This window comes from Aulonocara stuartgranti, assembly GCF_965226115.1.
Source record: "Aulonocara stuartgranti genome assembly, chromosome: 19".
NCBI lineage: Eukaryota > Metazoa > Chordata > Actinopteri > Cichliformes > Cichlidae > Aulonocara > Aulonocara stuartgranti.
Genome location: NC_138955.1, coordinates 31,983,382 through 31,999,674, shown reverse-complemented (window position 1 = coordinate 31,999,674; position 16,293 = coordinate 31,983,382). Strand labels below are relative to the sequence as shown.

At 41.6% G+C, this 16,293-nt stretch overlaps 1 protein-coding gene and 1 long non-coding RNA gene across 2 annotated transcripts in view; one reads left to right on the top strand and one right to left on the bottom strand.

Moving 5' to 3' along the window:
* LOC309695275 overlaps nt 1-16,293 on the top strand; it is a 158,412-nt gene that overhangs the window by 14,158 nt on the left and 127,961 nt on the right. The window lies entirely within an intron of this gene.
* The window catches only part of nrxn3a (neurexin 3a), a 206,829-nt gene that overhangs the window by 182,431 nt on the left and 8,105 nt on the right, over nt 1-16,293 (bottom strand). The window contains 1 exon segment of the mRNA XM_082515716.1: nt 12,680-13,792. Coding sequence (XP_082371842.1) covers nt 12,680-13,364 — 685 coding nt within the window. The 5' untranslated portion in view covers nt 13,365-13,792.

Here is a 16,293-nt window from a genome sequence, read left to right as displayed (position 1 = left end):
GTGACCATTGGTAGGTTTTAAACCCCTTTATGAAGTGCTCCAGCTAACAATGGCAATAGCAATGAATTTCAGTATCATTTTCTGACATTGTTTTCTAATGTTACATTTTGACAGCTTGTCTACTGAAGACAGTAAAAGTTAGAATAAAACAAAGTTTTAATGTCTTGATATAAAGTGCCTTGAGGTGACTGTTGTTGTGATTTGGCACTATATAAATAAAATCACTCACTAAGAGGCATTGTGTGCAGGCTTATCATTAGTAAATGTAGTAGTGTTGCTGCAGTAGAAAGAAAGTCAAAGGTTCATTTCATGACAGAAATCAGTGATGCAGATTGAAAACAAACATTACCTGAAACACTAGCAAGCAAAAGTGCAAAAACGCAGAGTCATTCATATGACTTAGAAGTGTCTGTTTATGTAGACTTGCTCTCTAAACAGTGTTAAAACGTTAGGTAACATTAGCCAACTTTAACTGTAACTTTAACCTTCAGTCTGCTGGCCAAGGAACTGATGTACTTTATTGTCTTCGTTTGTTACAGTTTCTTAATGTGGTCAAACTGGGCTTAGGTGATTGTTTACAGTACAGTTAGATTAGAGCTGGGCGATAGAACGATAACGATATGTATCGCGATATAACTTTTACTCGATAGAGAAATTAAGCTATCGCGATAGACCTCGCCGCTCTTGTCCTCTTAAAAAAAAAAAAAAAAAAAGGTCAGCCAATCCAAATTAAGTAGCGCAGAGCCGAACCAATCACAGCCGCAGCGTCACGTCGCGTGACTTGTTACATACAGCACAAATGCCAAGCCGCACGTGTGTTTGTTTGGGAAGCAGCCAGCGGGTAATGGAGGAAATGAGTGTGCCGACTAGAAAAATCAACCGACCGTGACCGGAGAGAAAACAGATGATGGTTCCAATGCCGGAGAGATTGTCGAACGGAAGAGCCATAGAAGTTCCGTAGTGTGAAGGTATTTCAGCTATTTCAAGTCTGACAAAAAACAGAGTAGCGTGCACTGTAAATGTGCCGAAAGCAAGTCTGGAAATACAATAAACTGGTGCATGCGTCACACTGTGCGCCACGTTATTGTTTCGGTGAAATGAATTTCTACAATACTGTTACTGTTAATTCTACTCTCTGCAGTGTTTAAATGCTTACATGTACACACAGTTACTGTCCCTCCACACATACGACTCGGTTCTGCTTCTATGCCCCAGCTTTGTTTACTTTTTCCCACCGAGGCTTCTAGACTTCTGATTGGCCAACATTTCGGCACGGTTAGGAATCTAGCGCCACCTGCTGCTTTGGCATGTTCATAGCAGCGTTTTCCTTCATTTCTGCCTTTATGTGTGGACGGGATTATTTTTTAAAACGAAAACGGAAAATCTCCGTTTTCAAAAATACCCGTGTACGTGTGGACGTAGCCTCAGTCTCTGACTGGAAGCGCTAATTCGTCATTCGGCTTTTGTCAGACTAAAGTAACTGTTAAAACTGTTTGAAAAGCTCAGCTATACAACAAGGAGAGATTGAGAATTTCCTTTTAGTTCTCAGTTTATTTGATATTGACAAAAGTTAGTCAGTTTTGTCTGTTCTTCTGTAAAACAAACTAAGATTTATTTTTAGAATTAATATTTTGTTTCTAAGTGGAATTGACAGTTTAGTCTGTTTCGTTTGTTCTATTTTGAAACTTAAACGCTTTAGCGGCTGCCTTTTGTGTAGTTTGCAATATTTGCCTTTATTTAGCTGAAAAAGTCTCATGTTCCTTAAGTACATCTACCCTGTTGAACTTATTATGGGAAATAAATATTTAAATAAAAACAAGCTGCTGATTATTTCACATTTTACTTGTGAGCAACGGCACATTTAAATCTTACAAATATAGTTATTTGGCTGATATCGTGATAGATATCGTTATCGCCTGAAATGAAAAAAACATATCGTGATATGAAAAAATCTCATATCGCCCAGCTCTAAGTTAGATGGACATTAGCTATTGTCCAACAGCCCTTATTCAATATTAGAATATTGCTATAAACCTTATTGGACTGTAAATCTGTTTCCCTGTTCATTTTACCTTTTGAGTGACAGAGGACGATAGTGAAGGAGAGGAGGAAAAGAAACAAGCAGCGATGGACTTGTAGTGGTAGTGGTCAGACCAGGTCATCATCACGGATGCCTCCGTACTTTGACAGCCCCTGTAGCCCCTGTTTGAGTATGTTCACTGATTATTGGTTATTACTGGTTATTTCACATAACTAAGCAGTGTGTTATGCTGTTATCAAATGTGCATATGCAGTGAGAACCAGGTGAGAAAATAGACTGATAATGAAGTTGGGTAGAAAGCAATAACTGCTGAACAAAGAAGAAAGAAAAAGAAAACCAAGATGCGTTTCATGGATACTTTGTACCACACTTAAAATACTGTGGGACATTTTAAATAAAACATATTCTTTAATATGAATGGTAACAGTTAACAGCCTTCAGAAGTAAAGCATGAGGGTGGCAGTATCATGCTGTGGGGAAGACTTTCAGGAGCGGGATCTGAGAGACTATTCAGAGTCAAAGGTTCAATGATCTGAAAAATGACACAGATGCTCCACATCATACCTGGTGGAGCCTGAGAGGTTCAGCAAAGAATATTTTGAGACAATAGGTGTGCCTGGCTTGTAGCATCATACTCATAAAGACTTCAGGCTGCAATTGTAAATCTCTAAAGGTGCTTCAACAAAGTACTAAGCAAAGGCTGTGAATAATTATGTACATGTTATAATTTTTGGTTTATTATGTTTAAAAACTGTTTGTTTAACTTTTTTTAATTTAATGGTAAATGGACTGATTCTTATATAGTGCTTTGCTACTCTCCTGGAGTACTCAAAGCACTCTATACAACATGCCTCATTCACACAAGCACAAGTGCAAACTGAACTACATTCACACGATGAACGCATCGGAGGGCAACTCAGGGTTAGTATCTTGCCCAAGGATATTCGGCATGCAGACTGGGGAAGCCAAGGATCGAACCACCAACCTTCCGATCAGTAGCTGATCTGCTCGACCACCTGAGCCACAGCCACCCCAAAGTCCATTTTGGAATAAAGTTGTAACATGACAAAATGTGGAGCAAGTGAAGTGCTGTGGATATTTTCCAGGTGCACCGTAGTCTTGGAACTGATGACCTGTGTTGAACCTGCACAATAAAGAGAGGGTTTGCACAAATTTGAAAACCAGCTCTCTTAACAGTTTGCTTCTTGTCCAGGTGTGTGGAGCAGCAGTCTGATTGCATCTGTACTGAATAACTGCTTTAGTTGCTTGATGATTTGGTGGACTGTCTCCATGTGGTTAGGAGACCAAAATAACCTTGTGTGTATTTCTCCTCTTATCTACTATATTACATTAGTAGTATTAATAGTTCTTTAACTTACTTTTGAAAGTTCTGATTGTCACATTTGATCCTTTGCCTCATGTTTAATGACTAAAGCTCAACTGTAAAAGTCTTGTAATATACTGAAATCCAAATAACGTTCTTTTGAAAGTAGCATTGTAATGTGTACACAGCTAAACTTAGATGAACAGAACTGGTTAAGAGACATGACCAGAAACTGACAGGACAGACTTCAGTTTCAATGACCAGCTTCCTCGGGAAATTCTGCAGAAACGCATGGTCCTGTTCCCAATTCAAACACAGACAAACCCATACAAGACAGACATATATCAACATACAGCACACATCCACTCAGACATGGAGGGTACCCACAGAAGAACACACACCCATACACTCCCATTACAGCATCTTCAATAGATGGTCACATTATCGCTACAGTAACCACCAGACTCCTCCATGTTATTTCCAGCAATCACCATGAGCATGCAATCTTTTAGATTTTGCAGCCTGTTTTGTTCATCACATTGTCTCCAGTCTGCTGTTCCACCTGCTAGTCAGAATCCAGAGCAGCCCACCTATCCTTGGTATCACAAGCATATCATGTTCTCCAACAGTCTTCAGTAAAGATAAAACACTCTCTCCCACCACCTAGGATTCTTCCATAGATCTCCTTCTTGTACTCTGTTGCCTACAGCAGATTATGTAACTTCTATCACCTTGAGTACATACCATCCTCTTCTCCTGTGGTTGCAGGATTCTTCTTTGTCGCTTAGAAAGACAACAGTCTCAGGCCATGCATCAATTACCACATTTCGGACCAAATTACAATAAAAAAAAAATCAACTCCCTCTGAAAGTTCAGCTTTCTAATAACTTCAAAGGGCCACTGTTTTCACAAACCTTACAAATTGTAAGTATTTTAAGTTTCTATGCCCTTTGGACTCACAAGCACCCTGCAGTGTTTTAGCCACTAATGCTGTGATTTCCCTTATCTCTTAATGTTTGTATATCTCTACAATATCCTAAACTTTTCCAGAAGTCTGAAGAAACACCATGTCCATTTGTGGCATGTGCTACAGAGTCTACTGGAGAACTCGTTATATGTTAAAGCAGAGAAATGTGAGTCCCATGGGTCACCTTACTTGGTTTTGTATTTGAGGGTGGGCAAATGAAGACCAATCTGGAGTAAGTCAAAGCAGCCGTGAACTGGCACACCCTCACGACTCAGAAGCAGTTTCAGCGCTTCCTAGGATTTGCAAATTTTATTACTGAAGTTGACGCCTCTACCTCTGGTGTTGGTACACCCCTCTCCCAACGGTCCACTCTAGAAAGTAAACTATAGCCTTGCTCTTTTTTTCCTGTCATCTAACTGTTGATGAGTGCCATTGTAATGTCAGAAAATGGGAGCCGCAAGCTGTAAAGTTAGCATTAGAGGAGTAGCAACATTGTTTGTGGCAACACCCAAACACCCATTTGTCGTTTAGTCTGTTCAGAAATATCTAAATCAGGGGTGTCAAACTCAAATACACAGTGGGCCAAAATTCAAAACTGGAACAAAGTCGTGGGCTAACATTAATATTTATTGAAAAAAAAAAAATCTTCCTCCAGATATAAGAATGAATCTTTTCTTATGGACTCAAACAAGTTTTGCTGAAAAACTGAATATGGAACAAGCAAAGCTTAATACTAAACAATATATATATTAGCTGTATAATACCAGTAGGCCAGCTCTAATAGTAATTTGGTATGGCTTCGCGGGCCAAATGTAATTAGGCTGCGGGCCAAATTTGGCCCGCGGGCCAGAGTTTGACACCTATGATCTAAATGATTGAATTCTCATCAGGCTCCATGGTCACTGCTTTTTGGATATTTTGACTTTGCCTCAGAGGATGAAACGGCCGAACCAGAAAACATCCTGCCATCCACATGCTTCATTGGCTCCCTCACCTGGGAGAAGGATCACCAGGTATCACCAGCTTTCAAGCCTTGGAAGCTGGTGCTACTAATTCCTACAGGTGTTCCAACCTTTCTGGATTACTTACAGCCCCGTCTGTCTGCATAAAGCAGTGTTGGACACACTGTGGTACCCTCGTCAGCATCAGCTGAACAGTACTGTGCTGCAGAAAGCAGTGTGTTGGTACAAACATGGTGAGAAAAAGGCAATTAACAATGGAAGAGAGACGGACCATCATAACTCTTATAAATGTAGGTCTGTCCTACAGAGAGACTGCAAAGAAAGTCAAGGTGTCAGTGAGTCCAGTTTCCTTCTGCACTATGAAACAAACTGTGACAGGAAGAGTCTGACAGACCCAGAGACACGACTGAATCAGGTCATGTGATGGCGGCTCACAGGACAACAGCTTCAAGCAGCTTAACAGTGCTCGTAGTAAGAAAGTCTGTTTCAGCTGTGAAGAGAAGACTTCAAGCTGCAGGTTTGACAGGATGAGTTGCAGCGAGAAAGCCAGGCAAGACAAAGAGGCTTGTCTGTGCCATGCAACACCAACACTGGACTGCTGAAGACTGGAAGAAGGTATTATGGACCGATGGATCAAATGTGAAATCTTCAGTTCATCACACAGGATCTTTGTCGTCGAGTAGGTGAAAGGATGGTTCCACAGTGTGTGTCATCACCTGTCAAACATGGAGGAGGAAGTGTGATGGTCTGGGGCTGTTTGCTGGATCCAGGGTCGGCGACTTGTAGAGTGGGAGGCACCATGAACCAAAACAGCTACCACAGCATTCATGCAGCACCCTCTGGTATGGTGCCAACTAGGTCGGGGCATGAACCCGACCATTATCTTGCCTCATGATGAAGCAAGATAATGACCCCAAACATAAGTTGAAGCTGTGCCAGAACTACCTCAGGAATAAAGATGGTGAGCTTGAAAACATGGAGTGTCCAGCACAGTCTCCAGACGTAAACCCCATCGAGCTGGTTTGGGATGAACTGGACAGAAGAGTGAAACCAAAGCAACCTACAAGGTCCACATTTATGGGAACTTCTGCTACAGATATGGGAGAATATCTGATTTCTGTTGTAGACAGAAGCCACAGGTGTGTTCAGCTGTTATATCTGCCAAAGGGGCTACTTTGATGAGTCAAAAGTTTAGAAGGTCTATAGGTTATTTGTACTATGCTTTCATTGTAAGTGAATGAGATATTAAAATAAAAAATAAAAAATAAAATGTTTTCAATAAAAAACTGGATAATTGGGGTGTTCTAAAATGGTAGTGTATAGTGTATATACGATTTCCTGGTATACCGATTACACATCAGAGCTACAAAGAATCAGAAGAAAGCGCTTTATAATAATAATGGATTGGATTTATATAGCGCTTTTCAAGGCACCCAAAGCGCTTTACAATACCACTATTCATTCACTCTCACATTCATACACTGGTGCAGGTAGCTACAGTTGTAGCCACAGCTGCCCTGGGGCAGACTGACAGAAGCGAGGCTGCCATATCGCGCCATCGGCCCCTCTGGCCAACACCAGTAGGCAAGTAGGGTAAAGTGTCTTGCCCAAGGACACAACGACCAGGACAGAGAGCCCAGGGATCGAACCGGCGACCTTCCGGTTACAGATGCGATTCCCAACCCCCTGAGCCACGGTCGCTTTGCCAGGACCGATCGGAGGCAAACTTCATTTCAATACCACTGCATACCACGAAGCACTTTAACATTACGTTACCATCTAAATGCAAAACATGTTGCAGCGAGCACAAACTGTGGGAGCTGTTAGCGCTAGCAGTTAGCGTACCAAAAAAGGTGTCAGCAGCCCAAACTTGATGAAATAACTGGCTTCAGGAGCACAATTTGTTAGTCAACATCGGACAAACATACAAATTCTCTCACAAAGTAGATTGTTCTGGACTGTAGACCACTATCAGTGGTACAAGATAGGGGGTTAGAAAATGTGCTACAGTAGCATCAGGTGATCCAACTTTCCAAGTGCCGAAAGACTATTTCAAGTAAAATTCAACAACTGTGTGTGTGTGTGTGTGTGTGTGCACCTGTGTGTGTGTGTGTGCGTGTGTGTGTGTGTATGTGTGTGCGCGCGCATGTGTGTGTGTGTGTGTCTGCAGCAAAGGAGAGACACAGAGAAAGATGTGAACACATACATTTTTGATGAAGGTTCCAGTCAACAAACCAGTCAAACACTCACAGATGTCCACTGGGAGCCTCGTAGCATTTAATTCAATACAACTACCGAATCAGGAACCTTTGAACACTCTCTGTTTTCTCCAGCTCACCTCAGAAATTGCTTTTTACAAATTACTTACTAAACACTTTGAGGTGATTCACGAGGACTTTGACAAATCTGTTTATTCATCAGTGGATACACAGCTACCAGTAAGGTTGTGCTGCTTTTAATTCAGTACCCGAAAGGTGACGTGAGGATAGGAGAGGATTAGAGCTGAAAGTGGATTACTTAAAGGGATGATTCATGATGTACAGGAAAAAGTGTGAGAGCGCAGTGATTAATGAGGCATTCAAAACCTACTTTCTATCATCATTGTTGGCTAACTGATTTTTTTTTCTGCAAATTAGAAACACAAAAGGTAAACCAATACACTGACCACTTATCTACACACACATTCACCATTCAGGGACCTAAAGAACTAAGTTTCCACCAGCCGCCATGGTTCATGTTCATATGAACACACAGCTGAGCCGTGCAGCAGAAGCTACCTGCTCATGTCCAGGTTCAGTACAGCTGGTAGCTCAGTATAATGAAATCACTGTTACCTGCTTCTTTTAGTTTCTCAAACAACGCTTGTTTGGTATGTGGCTAAAATGTGGCACGACCTCTGAGTTACTGGTTTCTCAGTAACCTGGTTGACTTAAAGTGGTTAAACAATTAGCGCTGTTTTACTGCATCGCACATTCCTCAGATACTTTTAACACACAAAGGTGCATCTTTGTTTTAATGAGTTTAAAACCAAGTGCACATGCTTCTAAATAAAGTACCATCGATCAGATGTCGGTTTTTTTGTCACAGCAAAGAATCAGCTTATCTTCTGCCAAACCTAAACAGACATGCCGAAAAACTAATATTGAATTTTAAGAATTTTTATTGAAGACTTAAACAACGACCATGTATCTATCTAATGTATCCTATTAGCTTACTGTTCCCAATATGCTGGAAAAAGTGGAAAGAGCTAGTAAAGTTGATAAGTAGGCATATCCAGCTCTTAAACCTCACTGGCAGAAGTGGAGACAGCAGATCACCTGCTCTGTCAGCTGCTAAAACTAGCAAATGTGACCACAGACATGTTTGTCACAATTATATTACCTTCCGAAGTGCAAAGTGGTATTCCTTGCATACCTGATGGCTTGTATGTTTTGCACATGGCACTTGTTCATAGATATTCACTTTATTGTTTGTGAGTAAACTGGCTGCTAACTACTACAGTACATCTCTCCTGCTTTGAGTCTCCTTCTGCTTGGGATGATGCATAATTCACAAAGACAGAGTAGAGTGAGAATGAAAGGCTAAAGCACAAATGAAAGTGAAGAGGAGCGGGGGGAGCGGGTTAGCTCAGTGCATTGAGCCGGCGCCTACATGCCATATGGCTGAAAGCGGCCGGCCGAGTTCAAGTCTGACCTGTGACCCTTTGCCACATATCTGCCCTGCTTTCCTGTTGTTGCTTCACTGATCTGTCTGGAAAAGGCCAAAAAAAAACAAGAAACTTGACAAAGATTGGTTTCTGATATTTATATTGTAAGATTCTTTTTAGTTGCATTTTTTAATCACATTGGTCATTATCTCTAAATAATTTACATGTGTTTTAGAAGAATAAATTTAGAATATATGCTAAAAGCTGTATTTGTTTACTTTCAGTAAGATATCAGTTTCTCTCCATAATGTATTCAGAAAGCAGCCAATCGACCAATCCATACCAGCCAGCCTCATTAAGCATGTCATTTATGCCTTAACAAAAATTAATCTAAATTCTCTCTGGTTTGGAAGAGGCCCCTGCATCCCTCACCTATCACTGCTCTGCAGAAGGCAGCCAGGCGGATCGGCAAAGGAGGGAGAGCCAGACATAAATCAACAATGGGAATGGGTCCCAGCATGGAGGCTCCAAATCAAGGTCGGGAGAAAGCAGCCTATCAAACTACAAGGGTCAATAGATAAAAGGTTGTTAGGTGTGTGTGTGTGTGTGTGTGTGTGTGTGTGTGTGTGTGTGTGTGTGTGTGTGTGTCGTTTATCTTTAAATTAATGATAATCTTTTAACGTACATTTTTTAATTATTATTATTTCTGTTTGCTTGCATTGCACATTATGTGTCAGAGCAGCCTGAGCTTTTGGCTTCACATTAGCTGTTCAGACATCGGTGTCATTATTTCGGAAACACTGCATCAGAATATATTACATAAGGCTGAGGTAAACAGTAAATGGACCTGTATTTATAAAGCGCTTTTCTACTCTGCGCACTCAAAGATATACATAAACAGTCCACTTTAACCAGTACACACACCACATGACTGATAATGGGTGACTACTAGTCCCAAGGATTTATTCTATAGTCCATTCATCATACTTCTGAGAATACAAATCCATAAAAGTGCTGAGCATGTTAATATTACATTCAATACATACAGAGAATATGTGGAGGAGTAGCAGCTCTACTCTCCCAAATAGCAAAGTCCTCAGTTTATTTATAAAGGAGATGCAAGCCACCAATGTGAGTGAGTGCGGAGGACAGCTTTGAGTGCTCAGAGTAGGAAAGCACAATATAGGAACCAGTTCATATACACAAGTGGTCTGCGTATAATAATGCAACAATAACAGGCTTAACAAAGAGAGTAACAGTTATGTTGGGCCCATCTAGAAGTAAACCCACCTGCCTGCCCACTATTACACCACCTATTACACCACCTATTACACCACCTACTACTTCACCTATTACACCACCTATAACACGACATATTACACCACCTACTACTTCACCTATTACACCACCTATTACACCACCTATAACACCACATATTACACCACCTACTACTTCACCTATTACACCACCTATAACACCACATATTACACCACCTACTACTTCACCTATTACACCACCTATAACACGACATATTACACCACCTACTACTTCATCTATTACACCACCTATTACACCACCTTCATGTGTTTTAAAAACTAGAGAAACGCTTTGTTAATTGTATGTTTTTTATGTTCCAACGTGAGAAGTTCTGTTTTGTATTCAGTGTAGCCTGTTTTTATGTTTCCCTTCGTCTTTTTCTCTCTTGTTTTGTTAACTTTATCCACAATTGTTCAATAAAAATATTCTGAGTAAAAAAAAACTAGAGAAACTTGTACCTGTGTTGATCTGCTTCTGTTTCCTGAAACTGTGCCAGTTTTGACAGATGGTTAGATGGTAACAGATTCAAAAGTGGGCTCTCTCTCTTACAGCAATATAATCTTCTGACGTCACCTTTATCATATTCATTGTCTTAAGTTACCATCATTTTTTTAATCCATCAGTCTAAAGACAGAACAAACTTGGACAAATGCTTCCCTGAGCTGAGACTACAGACATGTCTTTATAGGTTTCATTCTATTCATGTAAAAACCATATTGTAGGAAACGTCAGCAAACGCATCCCAAAGAATCAGGCTTTAAGACAAAAAACAAGAAACTAAATGGAAACTAAACTAAATTCTGAAAGATCCCTGCCCAAATGTCCCATTTAGAATTGTTATAAATCTTCTAAATAGTAAAGGATGAAGGCAAATAACAGGTCTGATAGCAGGATAACAAAATGTTCTTATATATTGGACTGGCTCTGGGAGCAGACAGGTCAGTATACAGAAAGTGTGGCTTCCCCTCTCAAGCAGACAGTCCTCCACTCTGCACATGATGTTAAACGTTAGGCAGTCTTCTCCAGTTCTCAAAAGCAACCAAAAGACACGAATCAATGCACAAACACTTCTTCCCTCCATGTGAGTTAAATGCCTTCCTTCAATCAGCTGTACAAAGGCAAAGCAGCTGAGCTACCACCAAGACAGAGAGAAAAAGGAAAGCCCTCATACCTCCTCCTACCTCGAAGACAGATTAAAAGAGTCTAATCTTTAAACTCCAGATTCCCTGGCCTTTGTCTGTGTGCTGGGGATGTGGCATCAGCCCAAATGGGATGGAAATTCTATATTTGTGAAAGGTTAAGAGAAGCACGCCAAAGTCTACGAAACACGGAGGAAAAGAGAAGAATAAATGTATTTAAATGACATCTGATCTAAATTAATTAAACAAAAAAAGAGTCCAGGGACTTTTTCATCTAAGTGGTATTGATTATCTTATAAGGAGTCAGATTATTGTGTCTACTTAGTAGCTGAAGGATGGTGGTTTGGACAAATGTGTATTGATTGTGAATAATTAAATTCATGGAAAGAGTTTTCAGCGCACATAAAAGGAGAGGTGCTGGGATCTATTTCATGTACCAGTGGTACTGTTCACAGAGAAAGAAGCGAATTTTCGGAGCTCAGGATTTATCAAATGACAAGAAGTTTCTATGTAAAGTCAATCAACGTGTCTTTTATTTGGCCTGTAGGGAGGAAATAAGTAAAGGAGGTTTCTTTAAATAGAAATCAATTTCACCCTGGCTACACACATCTGTAAAGCAATTGAAACACAGCTCCAGCAAAATTGTCAGCACAAAAGGATGTGATATAAAGCACCTGCCATCGTGTGATTGGGTAAAGAAAAGGGACTCGGGGGGGCCCGTTCTCTGGAAAGGCATCCTTATCACTGCCTGCAGGGCCGATGTCATTAACCTGGACTTCACTAGCTGTGGCTGGATTAGATTCTGATTTTATGGTGTAATCATACAAAAACACATCCACACGCTCGCCCAGATTCCTGCTGTGACAGCAGAGGGAAAAAAGCCAAGTTATGTGCGAAAGGACAATGTTTTAACATTCTTATTATGAAGTTATTTTCACTAAAGTCGGCTATATACTGTCCCAGCTAAAGCCCATTCTTATTTGAGCTAGTTCAGCTTTGCCTCTTAGAGCGAAACCACGTAGGAATAAGAATATAGGCGGGGTTACACTGCTTATTAGCCACATGCTAACACAAACGCTGTTTCAGAAACAGAAGATGTCAGAAGATCTTTCAAATAAAGTCTCATTACAGTAGAAAAGGGGAACATAACTATACCCTGGAAGACGTCGCTACCAACCGCCAGGATACTGAGAGGCTGACACGCCAAGTTTAAACTTTTTAGCAGTTTTAGTCCTGTCTAAATCCTTCAGGATCAATAGCAGCAGGATTTCTAGGTGTTTTACCTTCGCTGCAGAAGCGGCCCTTGTATTCTGTTTTGGAGCAGTCACAAACCGGTTCTCCGTCCACCACTGTGCACATCCCACCATTCTCACACGGGTTCACGGTGCACCATCCTTCCGACTCCAGCGGCACGTTAAGGCTTCCTAGGAACAGGGGCTGTGAGATGCCGTATTTGAGGTCTGCGATTGTGCCACTGAAGGGCTGCATGTTTCGCACTGTAGGCAGTGTAAGTGCACCGCTGCGGATATCCTGAGGCACTCCACCTAGGAACAGGTCGCTGACTATTTTCATGAACTGACGCTGAGGCTTTACCTCGCCTGCTTTGGCTTGGCCGTCCAGCACCAGCACTGTGCGCAGGTTGTACCTGCTCAGGGTGGCAAAGTGCCAGCTGCTGTCATCTACCCGTCTGTCTGACACAACAGTGGTCTCAGCACAGTCGATGCTGAAGCGCAGCCGCAGTAGTCCCTCCGCCACTGAGAGCTGTAGAAAGTCACAGTAACCTCCATCGTCAAAGTACAGCAACAGTGCGTCTGAGGCCTCTGTCTTAAACTGGAAGCTGAGGTCACCGCGGGTGCTGGCATCCCAGCGGAGGTAGCGTGCCCACTGACCTGGTGTACCTAAAAACTCCAGTCCCAGGCATGTGCTGAGGAACACATGCAGCCTGATAGAAAAACCTACAAGATCCATAGCTGTAAATAATTTCTTAATCCAAAAAAATGTCTGACGAGAATTCGGTTAGATTCAAATCTCAGGGACTGGACTCAGTTTCAGGGTTCCACAGTTCAATCTTCAATATAGATATATTTGGATAAACATTTATTATAAAAAAATATGTCTTTAAAAGAGGGAAAGGGCAATAGCAGGAGAACAGTCGTTGTAGTTAACAGTCGTAAGGTAAATTGTCCAGGTGTTGCAGGGCAGTGATTGTTGTCCTTTTAAATGTTACCGAGCAAGCTGACAGAAGGAGGAGACCTTTAAGACGTCGCCCTGCTCTTCAGACCGGACGAAGATGGAGACTTGTGGTGCGAGGTCATGTGAGTGGAATTTCCTCCTTCATTTTGTCTGCTGGGATGTGGAGCTGGCAGGGGAGCCGCTGGCCTTTTGCAGTTACATCCCTGTCACAAAACAGAAGGCACATGGTTACAATGAGTCCACTATGCAGCACACATGCTAGACCACTGCAGCTCTGTTCCAGGCTGTTCACATGGATGCAGTTTCAGTGGCAGACACAGACACAAAGTGGAGCACTAAAATGCATCTGTGCACATAGCAGCTAGGAAAACACTTGTTGTAAAAAATGCAGTTTTGTTTATTAGAATTTCATCATCTTTATTTCATATTCAGAGATGTGCAGAGATAATCAGAGGGAAAAACCAGGTTACACACTCAGCTGTGAATGGTCCACTAAATACATTCAACCTTTTCTTTCTAACCTGCACGCTGCAGAAAACAATCCTGAATAACAGTGCCTGTGAAATCACTGCATTTTTCCCTCCTCCACAAAGGTTGTTGGGAGTTATCGGTCATCTGCTAGGGAAATTAGTCTCATTATTCTCATGGCAGTGCGTGACTATCAGTCAGCCAGGCGCACTGCCTTTATCTGATGACCAGCCTGGAGAGACAGCTTTCAGCTTCAGCTTTCAGCTGAATAAAAAGAAGCACAGAAAAAACACAAGCAGGCACGGATCCACTAGCTAAATACTATTTTATTTAATAAAATCTCAGTTTATATATTTTTTAATACAGACAAATTGTACACTCGGTCTTTTATATTCCAAAAAATTATATTTATGCTTTCTGTATGAACTGTCAAGTCCTTCCACAGTACTATCCAAACATCTTGAGACACCTCTCGTTGCTTTACTTATTTCTTGATTTATTCACGTCCAAGGACAAAGAACAACGAGCTTACAGTGAGCCTGAGGTTCAATAGTTTTTCATCATAGCTGCTTTTCACTCATTTTCAATCCGGTCCATTTTCAGAGCTGTTTGCTTTTGTTTTTAGTTAAGCTTCCCAACACTAACCTATGAAGCACTCACGCATCAAAAAGCACCAAACTCAAGAGAGGACAGCATAGAAAAGAACTCATTTTAAACTACATCGTCTTTAGTCTAATCTATAAAAAACAAATAACAAACACAACACAAAGATAAGCATCGAATGGTCTTTTTGCACCAATAACTTGACATATCTCAGAACACATCTGACCTTTAAGAATTGAAGGAAACTGGACACCTGGAGGACAAAAGAAGAAGTGTCAGGCCTAAAAAACTACACACAGCAGATAATATCTGAAAACCATGTCTTTAAGAAACAGCGAAACATTTAAAGACACAGAGGCTAAGACTTGCTCCTGGACCCTCAGTTCATCCGGCTTGTGTTCACTGGAGCGCCGTTAGAAAGGTCTCACGTAGCTGTCATGGAGCCGATCTTAAGGAAGAAAAAAAGTGATCTATGCCAAATTACACAAGCACTCGTCTACAAACATCTGTGGCAACTGGACTTACAGTATGATGAACACAAGTATTGAAATTTGTAGGTGAAACTGTCAGAAAAGCAGCACAAAAGTGAGTGTGTACAGCAATGTGTAAGCCCCGGTGGAGGCTCTGTTATGGTTCGGGGCTTCATTTCAGCCAGTGCTGCAGAGGAAGTGTTCAAAATTGGTGGAGTTATATTTTCTACACCACACTGCTAAAAATAAAAAATAATAAAGGAACACTTGGGGAAAAACTGGCTATCTGTACTGATATGGACTGGGTAGCAACTAAAAGATGCCACATCAGGGCAGGGATGGAAATGAAAAGTGGAAAAGAAACACAGGAGGCTAGTCTGAAATGTCATTGCAGCAACTCAAAATAGTACCCAGTAATTTGTATGGTCCTCATGTGCTTTTATGCATGCCTGACAACATTGAGCAGGATGGTGTCCTGGGGAACTCCTCCCAGATCTGGACCAGGGCTTTACTGAGCTCCTGGACAGTCTGAGATGCAACCTGGCAGGGCCAGATGGACCGAAACATAATGAACCAGAGATGTTTTTTGGCTTCAGGTCAGGCAATGGAGTCCTTGATCCTCTAGGAAGTCCACATGAGACCAGCCACTGCATAAAGAAGAACCCCGACAATGTGTCAAGTCTGACGATCTGTCTATCATCCCGATACCGATCAGGTGCCTCTGTGTAACCTGAAGAGGTCTGAGCGTCCCTCTATGGTTATATCGCTCAGACCATCATATGGCCACCAAACCGGTCATGCTAAAAAAAGTTACAGGCAGCACAACCTTCTTTCTCCGTGTCTGTCACATGTGCTTAAGGTGAACCTGTGGTAGACCTGCTGATTCTGATATATATGGCACATCCCAGTCGTATTCCACAGTGTGGGGCAGTGATCACAAGCCCCTCTAGAGGACGGTGGGTCAACCTCATGAAGTCTGTTTCTGATTGTTTGGTCCGAGACCTTCGCACCTGTGGCCTGACAGAGGTCATTTTGTACGGCTCTACCGATCTTAATCCTGTTGTAAGAGGCCCCCGCCTGTAAAACCATTCTTGTTTTGTGGCTGTCTCTTTGTTGCTCCTCTGTTGTCTCATTAACACCAAGGCACCTCAAAGTGATTAGCA